The 12,368-nt window shown below is 47.1% G+C and overlaps 1 protein-coding gene across 1 annotated transcript in view; it reads left to right on the top strand.

Annotated features, from left to right (window-relative positions):
- The window catches only part of lrmp (lymphoid-restricted membrane protein), a 153,502-nt gene that overhangs the window by 85,336 nt on the left and 55,798 nt on the right, over positions 1 to 12,368 (top strand). Inside the window, exon 20 of the mRNA XM_059654704.1 lies at positions 5,178 to 5,239. Within this exon, the coding sequence (XP_059510687.1) occupies positions 5,178 to 5,239 (62 nt within the window). The remainder of the gene's footprint in view (positions 1 to 5,177; positions 5,240 to 12,368) is intronic.

The raw sequence follows: 12,368 nt of genomic DNA on the forward strand, positions 1-12,368 counted from the left end.
ATCATCTTCACCTGAAGGGTTGTGAACCTGTGGAACTCCCTGCTCAGTGAATGAAATATTGCTATAATTGTCAACTTCACAACTGAAATTTATATGCTTTTGTTACATACAGGACATTTAAGGGTTACGGATCCAAGACGGACTTTTCCAAAAATTCACTTATTAGATGTGAGCTGTTGTTTTTGATGCCTTTAACTGCCACATGTGGGGTAGGGGCACCCATATTGCTGTTAGGAATGGAATTTCAGGATTTTGGCCCAGCAACACTGAAGGAGCAGTGATCTAGTTCTGGAGCATGGCTCAGAGGGACCTTGCAGATGATGTTTCTATGCTTCTACTGCCCTTCTCCATCCAGGGTATAAGGGTCACAGATTCAGAAGGAACTGTGTGAGCACATTGCTAGAGTTGTCATGGAATGAGGGTAGAAATCAGCTATGATCTAGCAAACACCAACACCCTTCTGATCTCCTGTCTGGCATGCACGTGTTTTATGATTGTCTTTAAATGTGATGTTAATAATCTTAAAACCTACCAAGTCTTTTCAGTGGTTAGCTGGGAGCAAATGAACAATAGTGAAGCCTGAGAGAACTGCAGTAAACACCCCCCCCCACCCCCGCTCCCCGCCCGTGTCCTTTTTTTGTTACCAACACAGCAATGTTGCCTCACAGCACCAAGGACCCAGACTTGATCCCATCCTCGGGTGACCGTCTCTGTGGAGTTAGCACATTCTCCCAGAGTCTGCACGGGTTTCCTCAGTGCTCCAGTTTCCTCCCACAGTCCAAAGATGTGCAGTTTAGGGTGGATTGGCTGTGCTAAGGTGCCCCATACTGTCCAGGGATGTGCAGTCTAGGTAGGTTAGCCATGGGAAATGCAGGCTACAAGGACAGGGTAGGGAGCTAGGTCTGGTTGGAATGCTCTTCAGAGGGTCGGTGTGGATTTAATGGGCCGAAAGGCCTCTTTCCAGACTGTAGGGAGTCTGTACGATATTTATAAAGTATTGCCAATCTCCATTTTTGGCAATGCTGTGGAAGGTTTGTATTGGCAGTCCTAGCACACACAGCATCACTTTGAATAGATGCATGGGTCATCTTACAGATCTGTCAAGAATTTATTTTGATTTGGCATCCTTGTTTTGTAGTAGTACAGAGTGTATACATTGGGTGCCTCCTGGCTAAGTATTGTCCATGCATTTCGAAACCAGCACAATATTTGTGCATCTTGTCTTGCATAACTATCAGCATATGGCTTGTGTCATCACTGCAAAATGGAAAGAAAATGGATGTGTAATCTCGTCATTATCAACAATCTGAAAATGAGTCATTTGTTTTTTTTCTCTGAAATTTCAGTTTTTATCCTCTTTTGGTGCCACTTTTCTCAGAATGTGGTTTAACCTAGTTCATACGATTTAGCCCAGTAGCTTAGATAAACTTGCGAGCCCAGCGCGCACACTCCACAGTTAACAGTTCACCATCTGCTGTTTCCAAGCAGTTTGAAAACTAAGTGTGTCAAAAGCAGAAGACTGATTCCACCTTGGAAAACAAATGCCCTGCAACTTCTGTTTCTGAGAATTTTAGGTTCTTTGCACAGAAGCCAATGCTTCTATTGTCACTCCATCAAAATGTTCTTGGAAACCAGTGGGTTGTACAATCTCACATTTTATAATCCATGTTTTTCATAGCAAGGATCTCATCGCAGTGCCAATGCTTTGTACTCAATGTACAATAGAAGAATGCTGTCATTGAACAAAGGAAGTCATAAAATTGTTTCAAAACCTTGGGTTTGAAAGCATTCTCACAGACTTAGGCTCTGATTTTTGAATTCCATTTGTTTTCTTTAAGGCATTGCTCAGAAAATCTCTGGTTCTGAGTTCATGCTTGTGGTTATAAATGATCATCCTTCCTAAAGGATGGATAGCAAAACCTGCACGTTACTTGACATCTTGTCGAAAAGAAAAGCATTTCCTCGATGCCTTTCATGAATCATTTTTGAAGTGCCATCGTTGTTGGAATGTAGGAAACAGCCAGTTTGCACCCAGAAAGCTCCCACAAACAACAAAGTGATGAGGACTAGACAACACCTTTCTAATGCTAGCTAACATGCTGTAGAGCTGGATGGACACAGCAGGCCAAGCAGCATTAGAGGAACAGGAAGGCTGACGTTTCAGGCCTAGACCCTCCTTAAAACTTCCTGCTCCTCTGCTGCATGGCCTGTTGTGTTCATCCAGCTTCACATCATGTTATCTCAGATTCTCCAGCATCAGCAGTTCCTACTATCTCTAACATTTCTAATGCTGTTGGTTGAGGGGAAATCTTAGCCTGGACATGGGAGGTCTTCCCATTGTCTTCAGGATAACATTTTGAGATCTTTTTCATGTGCCTGGGAGGGCAAACATTGCCTTAGGTTAATGTCTCCTCCTGAAGCAGAGCATCTCTAGCGTGCAGCATTGCCCCCATACAGTGTGTGGGAGTGTTCTTCTCTAGAGTTTGCGTTCCAGCCTGAGTGCAGTTCTTGTAACCCAGCCTCCTAACTCGGAGGTGAAGGTGACACGAAATGAGCAACGGCTGGTAGGCATTTTGTTGAACCAAAGTGCTCTCAAACGCCCAGATAAAATCACTTGCAGCTATTCCCATCAACGCTACTGCAGTTGTACTTTGACCAGTTTGTCTATTGTCAGTTTCATGGAATCCCTAGCATAGAAGCAAGCCGTTTAGCCCATCGAGTCCACCCTGGCCCTCCAAAGAGCATTCCACACAGACCTGCCCTACCACATAATCCAGCATTTCCCAGGGCTAATCCACCTAGCCTGCACATCCCTGGACACTTTGGCCATGCTAAATTGTGCAATTTACCTAACCTGTACACCCTGGGACTGTGGGAAGAAACTGGAGCACCCGGATGAAGCCCACACACAGACAAACAGTTGCCTGAGAGTGGAATCGAACCTGGTCACTAGCACTGAGGCAGCAGTGCTAACCACTGAGCCACCCTGCCACCTGTGCTGGTTTGTGGAACAAGAGAGCAGAGATCTAACAAAGTTGTTCCCAAAGTCCCTTATTTTCCAGGATATAAGGCCTTCTTCCCGAAGAAAAGATAAACTTGGCCATCTCGGGAGTACAGAGAAGCTTCACCAGTTTGATTCCTGGGAAACCAGTTTAGTCAAGCAGTAGAGACTGGGTCAACCGAGCCCAAATTCCCTGGAGTTTAGAAATGTATAAAATGTTGACAAGGCTGTATAGACTGAATGCAATGGTGATATTTGGCCCTGGATTGTGCATCCAGATCAAGAAGCTATAGACTCCGTCTCAAATGGTCTAGCCTATATGCTGAGATGAGGACTTATTCACTCTGAGGGTGGTGACCTTGTGGAATTCTCTACCACGGACTATGTAGGCCAAGTCACTGAATATATTTAAGAATAAAATAGATTGCTAAAAGCTAAAGGTGTCAAGGGGTATGGGAGATAAAGAATCAGCCATGATTTTGCTGAATGGAGTAGGCTTGATGAGTCCAATGACCCCTCTTCCCCCTATTTTCTACGTATAGTGTGTAGTCGGAGATTGTCATGTAATCCATGTGAAGTTTCCTTACACACTTAGTGTGTGTCACTATCTGGTCTATCACTTATTGTCCGTCTCTAGTTGCTCTTGAAGATAGTGTTGAAGTGCCCTCTCGAACCTCAGCAGTCTGTGCTGTGGTTAAGCCCACACTCCTATTTGGGAGCTGGTTTCAGGGGTTTGACACTGAAGGAATATTTCCAAAGTCAGAGGGGAAATTTTAATACCACCAACTGCAATGTACCTGCCCCTTTTTTTTCCTCTTCCCCTTTCAAGCAGTTACAACCGAGTGGCTTGCTCTGCCATTTTAGATGACAATAGTCAACCGTATTGCTGTAGGTCTGGAGTCACGTAGATGCAGTTCCTTACCTCAAGGTTATGGGTTTTTAATGTTTGACATGGTCACTATTTGACTTCACAATTCCAGATTTTCATTGAATTCAAATTGTGACTTCTGTCATGGTGGGATTTGAACCACAATCCCCAGAGCGTTACTTGGTTCTCAAGCTTGCTATTCTAGTGACAATGGCATTAATATTGGCTTTCCCTCAGTGTTCTCTATCCATTTTCTGAAGAAGGGTCTAGGCCTGAAACGTCAGCCTTCCTGCTCCTCTGCTGCTTGGCCTGCTGTGTTCATCCAGCTCTACACCTTGTTATCTCTATTCTCTATGATGAGATTGAAACAACATTCATTTATGCAGGGACTTGGGCAAATATTCCAAGGTGCTTCATAGAAGCTTATTCAGAGAGACATGAACTCTGAGCAAGCAGGAGCTATTAGAAATGTTTGCAAGATGTTTGAGTGTTCCTACTTTATTTTTCCTGAGGTAAGTTAAATCCATTTCCTCATGAAAATCTGTAAGCAATTCAGCTGTCCTGGGATGTGGTAGTTTGTGTGTCATGGAGGGAAGTGGGGTGGGGGTGGTGGCAGCGCAAGCAAGGGAATTGAGATGAGCAATGACCAAACCTCGGGAGCTTGTAACAGAATGGCAATATCACTGGTAGTTTAGAGGCTCCGTCTAATGTTTCAGGAATAAGAGTTCAAATCCCACCATGTCAGCCTAGTGGAATTTTAATGTATTTTTAAAAATTCAAAATATTTTAAAGAAGGAGTTAGATATAGTTCTTGGGGCTAAAGCGTGAGCCAGGTGCAGATTTGGATGATTAGCCATGATGGTATTGATTAAGTGGAGCAGATTCAGGGGATCAATAACTTACTCCTATTTTTCTATGGGATTGATATTCAAACTATCAAATACTGGCTTGGAGGAAAGTGTACACACATTCTGAAACAAAGTTGAATGGACCAAGCTGGCTTGCACTGAACGGACCTAAAAAGCATCCGGAACAGTATGATTTTTCCCCCAGCAATGCTCCCAATTGGATCTAACCTGCCAACTCTGAATTTTAATAGCAGCTGGATGTTTGTGGACTTCAAAGTACTTGGTTGTGTTTTTATTTTTGTTTCAGAGTACTTTGACCCAATAAGCTATGACTCTCAAATATGTCTTTGATTGTGCCATTAAACTAAATTGGCAGTCAAAATGTGCAGATGTGATACTGCATTGTGGATGTCTGTTAGTGTTTTGAAAGTGATGATTTGTAAATGTACCTTTTTCATAGGAACCATTCAATCACTGAGCGAGAAACTCTGCAATCCACACAATTCTTGCTGGAAGACTCAGGTAATTTTGTCTCTCCCTCTCTCTATCTCTATCAAAACAGCATACATTAAACCACAAGCTAACTCAGCAGCAAGAACTTTGTTGCAATATATGGCTTTTGCTTTAGGCTTGTTGCTGTAAAGTTACAGGGCCCTAAAGTCTTTGTTACTAGTTTGGGTGTTTGAACGAATGTCTGAGAGCTTTGGAAAAACTGAAACAATTCCAGGCCAATTAAAATGTCCAGATACTTTTCAGAAATATTTTCATTCAATCCTTTTTTAAATTATTTTAATTTTAAATATATAGGGAGAAGATGTGCATTTACAACTGTTGTTTTAACGTTGTTTGTACTTGACCCAGGATTGCACAATTTGAATAGTTTTTGCTGTTAATTCCTGTCCTTGGTGAGAGTGGCACTCTCTGTCTCCTTTTGTGTCACTGACAAACTGTGATTAATGAATTAAATGAAAAGGCAAATGGCATTAGCCAGTACTGTGAGGTGTAGTTCTTTCAAAGAGTTATGTTCCCTATCTTGTTTTGTTTTATTAATGTTTCCCCTTCTGATAGATCAGGGGGACACTAGTCTGGATGTTGTAGACCACGCAGTCCTGTAAATTTTCAAAGTGGAATACCAGAAAGCATAGGCAACCTTAGAAGATGCAAAGCTTTGGTTTGCAATCAATAATTTGCTGATTTTTGTTTTTAATGGTTCAAATCACCTCCAGATCCCTGGTTGGGTTTATTTAGGGAAATGAAGGCTGTAGACAGGTGTCTCAGGCACAAGAGAATCTCTGCACTCTTAAATATAAAAAGATAAGTATAATGCAAGAAATACGGGTAAAAAGCACTCTGCGGTAAAATTAACACTATCAGTTACACAGGCAGCAGGCTAAACACTATTAGAGATAACGAGGTGTGGAGCTGGATGAACACAGCAGGCCAAGCAGCATCAGAGGAACAGGAAAGCTGACGTTTTGGGCCCAGACCCTATTAAAAGCCATTTTAATCACAAACTTTAATCAGGCTTCCTACCCTTGAGATCCCTGCACTGTCACCATCCACCTTCCAAGCTAGCTAGCAAGGAGAGGAAACTTTGGAGTTTTGGGAGTTTAAGCTCACCGCTGGGCAAAACACATTTTAAAATGCATCTGGTTGATGGGGTCCTTGCTGTCAGTTCTCCTGGTTCGGAACAGGTCTCATGTCTGAAAGCTGTTGTTGGAATAGCACTTGATCGGCATCTCCCCTCTCGGATGGTCTATGTTGCGATGGCTTCTTGATTCAGCTTCTGTGTTCAGCCTCAGGGGCTCCTGGTTCCGAAGCTTTTGTTGGGCCTAGAGCCTGTGGGGAAGCTGTTTCTGGAGAAGCTTGCTGTTGAAAAGGCTTTCTCTTCCCCCTCCGATCAGATCAGGGCTAGCAGTTATACTGGCTGTGTGATTGGTTATCTCTCTTGAAATCTGTGTCCATTGCGTTCCCCTTCTGAAGTCATTTGGTTTCCCAATGGTTAGAGATGTGTGAATGGACTTTGATTGAGATTAAATGTCCAGTGTCTCTGTAACGTCCATACTGTCGCTGTTACGTAGCCTGAGGTTTAAAAGTTTTTGTTACAATCTCGAGTGTTAGGCATGCTTGATTGTTATCTTAGAGTGGAGGTGTAAATTGGGCTTCCAGGCTGAACAGCAGTCCCAGACCGGGAACATTCTGGCTCTGTGTGTTTGTTGCAGCCTGAGCTCAGGATTTTGTCCGGTGTTCTTAGATGTTAGACAAGTCCAGGGTCTCATTCAGTATTTTAGATGATGGGGATTTTAGCTCACAGGTGAACTAAGAAGGGTTTATTTGCCATATTAGACTTAGACGAATGAGGTGGGAGCCCATTGGGTGCCAGCAATGTCCATGCAATCGAGGTGGTCCGTCTCTTGCTCTGCTGCAGTATTGATTTTTGTCCTGGCTGGCTGACCTCTTAAAGCTAACTCCAAAGAATTCCTGGAAGAATTTTGTTTTGAAAAAAATGCAATGTTGTTTACCTTTTTTGTTTTCAAACCTAAATGCAGAGGCTTCCACCTCCCTCTAGTGTTCCCACCAAGACCCATAACTGTCCCCGTGTGACTCTGGCTACAAACCTCAGCTCGGCACATTGCTAATATGTGAATGCAGGCTGAGGTCCAATACAGTGCTGGGGCGTCTTGGACCTTACCATTTGTGTGTGGGGAGGGAGATGCATGAAAAAAAGGTTGCTTCCAAATTTCTGGGCAACACCTTCTCAATTACTGCTGCAGTTCCTCTTTGGTTATGTTCAACTGTGATTGTTTTCAAATCTTCCAACCTATTGCATGGAAAATGAGCCTGAATTTCTCCCTTTCTTTGTATGCAAAAAATTGCAGCAGTAGTTTTTGATGTTTGCATAGCTTGTATATTTTTTTCTGAGCCATGGGACAAGTGGTTCATGTGTGGGATGATATGCCAGAGGACGTGGTGGATGTGGGCACTCTTACAATGTTCTAAAAGATCTTTTGGATAAGAACATGAATAGGAAGGGACGTGGGCCAAGCGCAGGCTCATGGGAGAGAGATAATGGGAACTGCAGATGCTGGAGAATTCCAAGATAACAAAAGTGTGGGGCTGGATGAACACAGCAGGCCAAGCCGCATCTCAGGAGCACAAAAGCTGACGTTTCGGGCCTAGACCCTTCATCAGAGAGGGGGATGGGGAGAGGGAACTGGAATAAATGGGGAGAGAGGGGGAGGCGGACCGAAGATGGAGAGTAAAGAAGATAGGTGGAGAGAGTATAGGTGGGGAGGTAGGGAGGGGATAGGTCAGTCCAGGGAAGACGGACAGGTCAAAGAGGTGGGATGAGGTTAGTAGGTAGGAGATGGGGGTGCGGCTTGGTGTGGGAGGAAGGGATGGGTGAGAGGAAGAGCCGGTTAGGGAGGCAGAGACAGGTTGGACTGATTTTGGGATGCAGTGGGTGGGGGGGGGGGAAGAGCTGGGCTGGTTGTGTGGTGCAGTGGGGGGAGGGGATGAACTGGGCTGGTTTAGGGATGCAGTAGGGGAAGGGGAGATTTTGAAACTGGTGAAGTCCACATTGATACCATGTGGCTGCAGGGTTCACAGGCGGAATATGAGTTGCTGTTCCTGCAACCTTCGGGTGGCATCATTGTGGCAGTGCAGGAGGCCCATGATGGACATGTCATCTAGAGAATGGGAGGGGGAGTGGAAATGGTTTGCAACTGGGAGGTGCAGTTGTTTGTTGCGAACTGTGCGGAGGTGTTCTGCAAAGCGGTCCCCAAGCCTCCGCTTGGTTTCCCCAATGTAGAGGAAGCCGCACCGGGTACAGTGGATGCAGTATGCCACATTGCCAGATGTGCAGGTGAACCTCTGCTTAATGTGGAATGTCATCTTGGAGCCTGGGATGGGGGTGAGGGAGGAGGTGTGGGGACAAGTGTAGCATTTCCTGCGGTTGCAGGGGAAGGTGCCGGGGTGTGGTGGGGTTGGAGGGCACTGTGGAGCGAACAAGGGAGTCACGGAGAGAGTGGTCTCTCCGGAAAGCAGACAGGGGAGGGGATGGAAAAATGTCTTGGGTGGTGGGGTCGGATTGTAAATGGCGGAAGTGTCGGAGGATGATGCGTTGTATCCGGAGGTTGGTAGGGTGGTGTGTGAGAACGAGGGGGATCCTCTTGGGGCGGTTGTGGCGGGGGCGGGGTGTGAGGGATGTGTTGCGGGAAATATGGGAGACGCGGTCAAGGGCGTTCTCGATCACTGTGGGGGGAAGTTGCGGTCCTTAAAGAACTTGGACATCTGGGATGTGCGGGAGTGGAATGTCTTATCGTGGGAGCAGATGCGGCGGAGGCGGCGGAATTGGGAATAGGGGATGGAATTTTTGCAGGAGGGTGGGTGGGAGGAGGTGTTTTCTAAGTAGCTGTGGGAGTCGGTGGGCTTGAAATGGACATCAGTTACAAGCTGGTTAACCATTCCAACACCATTCACGACCTCATCACCTCAGGGGACCTCCCACCCACAGCCTCCAACCTCATTGTTCCCCAACCCCGCACAGCCCGTTTCTATCTCCTTCCCAAAATCCACAAACCTGCCTGCCCTGGTCAACCCATCGTCTCAGCCTGCTCCTGCCCCACCGAACTCATCTCCACCTATCTGGACTCCATTTTCTCTCCTTTGGTCCAGGAACTCCCCACCTACGTCCGTGACACCACCCACGCCCTCCACCTCCTCCAGGACTTCCAATTCCCTGGCCCCCAACACCTCATATTCACCATGGACGTCCAGTCCCTGTACACCTGCATTCCGCATGGAGATGGGCTCAAGGCCCTCCGCTTCTTCCTGTCCCGCAGGCCCGACCAGTCCCCCTCCACCGACACTCTCATCCGCCTAGCTGAACTCGTCCTCACACTCAACAACTTCTCTTTTGACTCCTCCCACTTCCTACAGACTAAGGGGGTGGCCATGGGCACCCGCATGGGCCCCAGCTATGCCTGCCTCTTTGTAGGTTACGTGGAACAGTCCCTCTTCCGCACCTTCACAGGCCCCAAACCCCACCTCTTCCTCCGGTACATTGACTGTATCGGCGCCGCACTTGCTCCCCAGAGGAGCTCGAACAGTTCATCCACTTCACCAACACCTTCCACCCCAACCTTCAGTTCACCTGGGCCATCTCCAGCACATCCCTCACCTTCCTGGACCTCTCGGTCTCCATCTCAGGCAACCAGCTTGTAACTGATGTCCATTTCAAGCCCACCGACTCCCACAGCTACCTAGAATACACCTCCTCCCACCCACCCTCCTGCAAAAATTCCATCCCCTATTCCCAATTCCTCCGCCTCCGCCGCATCTGCTCCCACGATAAGACATTCCACTCCCGCACATCCCAGATGTCCAAGTTCTTTAAGGACCGCAACTTCCCCCCACAGTGATCAAGAACGCCCTTGACCGCGTCTCCCATATTTCCCGCAACACATCCCTCACACCCCGCCCCCGCCACAACCGCCCCAGGAGGATCCCCTCGTTCTCACACACCACCCCACCAACCTCCGGATACAACGCATCATCCTCCGACACTTCCGTCATTTACAATCCGACCCCACCACCCAAGACATTTTTCCATCCCCTCCCCTGTCTGCTTTCCGGAGAGACCACTCTCTCCGTGACTCCCTTGTTCGCTCCACACTGCCCTCCAACCCCACCACACCCCGGCACTTTCCCCTGCAACTGCAGGAAATGCTACACTTGTCCCCACACCTCCTCCCTCACCCCCATCCCAGGCTCCAAGATGACATTCCACATTAAGCAGAGGTTCACCTGCACATCTGGCAATGTGGTATACTGCATCCACTGTACCTGGTGCGGCTTCCTCTACATTGGGGAAACCAAGCGGAGGCTTGGGGACCGCTTTGCAGAACACCTCCGCTCAGTTCGCAACAAACAACTGCACCTCCCAGTCGCAAACCATTTCCACGCCCCCTCCCATTCTCTAGATGACATGCCCATCATGGGCCTCCTGCACTGCCACAATGATGCCACCCGAAGGTTGCAGGAACAGCAACTCATATTCCACCTGGTTCCCTGCAGCCATATGGTATCAATGTGGACTTCACCAGTTTCAAAATCTCCCTTTCCCCTACTGCATCCCTAAACCAGCCTAGTTCGTCCCCTCCCCCCACTGCACCACACAACCAGCCCAGCTCTTCTCCCCCCCACCCACTGCATCCCAAAATCAGTCCAACCTGTCTCTGCCTCCCTAACAGGCTCTTCCTCTCACCCATCCCTTCCTCCCACCCCAAGCCGCACCCCCATCTACCTACTAACCTCATCCCACCTCCTTGACCTGTCCGTCTTCCCTGGACTGACCTATCCCCTCCCTACCTCCCCACCTATACTCTCTCTCCACCTATCTTCTTTACTCTCCATCTTCGGTCCGCCTCCCCCTCTCTCCCTATTTATTCCAGTTCCCTCTCCCCATCCCCCTCTCTGATGAAGGGTCTAGGCCCGAAACGTCAGCTTTTGTGCTCCTGAGATGCTGCTTGGCCTGCTGTGTTCATCCAGCCTCACATTTTATTATCTCTTATGCAGGCTTATGGGACTAGGTTCGTTTGGGACTAGACTAGTTTGGGATTGTGGTTGGGTGGAAGGGTCTGTTTCCATGTTGTGTGACTCTGTGACTGAGGTTCAAGTTGTTGATGTCTTCACATTTCGAGCACACCTAAGTCTCATACAGTACATGGGAGGTTTATCTTTGCACCTCTCCTGTGCTATTTCTCAGCAGTATGTTTGCATCTCTGTCAGAATTGGGTTCCCAGCTGCATACTGTAGACTGGGCATAGGGCCAGCATGACACAGCCATTTTGTTGGGAAAGATCTGGGAAGAAAATATAAAACTGCACAATTCTAAAAAGGATTACAGAATAGAAGGAGCTGGATGTATTTATGCATAAATCATTGAAGGGGGTAGGACAGATTGCAAGAGCAGCTAATAAAGGGAGCAATGATTTATTGATAGGAATGTCGACTACAAGAATTCGGCAGTTACGGTGAGTTTATACGAGGCAGTGTTTTGACCTCAGCTGAGTCTGTCTGTCTGTGTGTCTGCCTGTCTGTCTGTGTGTCTGTCGGCATTGGAATGAGTGCACAAATGTTTCACCAGGTTGGCTGAAGGGATGAGAAATTTCTGTAAAGAGGCTGGATCACTGAAGTTAGGACTCCTTTTCTTTAGAGAAAAGACAGAGTTGATATTTGATAGAGGTTGCCAAAATGAGGAAACTGGATGGCACAGTATGGAGATAACACGGTGTGAAGCTGGATGAACACAGCAGGCCAAGCAGCACCAGAGGAGCAGGAAAGTTGACGTTTCGGGTCGTGACCCTTCTTTGAAATGTCAGCTTACCTGCTGTTCTGTTGCTTGGCCTGCTGTGTTGATCCAGCTTCACAGTGTTATCTCAGATTCTCCAGCATCAACAGTTCCTATGATCTCTGGCACAGTATGGAGCTGTTTCCACCTGTGAAAGGGTGGAGGACAAGTAGGTTTGAATTTAAAATAATTAGCAAAAGAAGCGAAAGTGAGGAGGGACACTGTTGTAACACAGTGAGTGGCGAGTATCAGGAATGCATCGCCTGTGTGGTGGAAGCAGGATCAGTTAAGGTTTTC

Source organism: Stegostoma tigrinum, chromosome 25 (genome assembly GCF_030684315.1).
Source record: "Stegostoma tigrinum isolate sSteTig4 chromosome 25, sSteTig4.hap1, whole genome shotgun sequence".
Classification (NCBI taxonomy): Eukaryota; Metazoa; Chordata; class Chondrichthyes; order Orectolobiformes; family Stegostomatidae; genus Stegostoma; species Stegostoma tigrinum.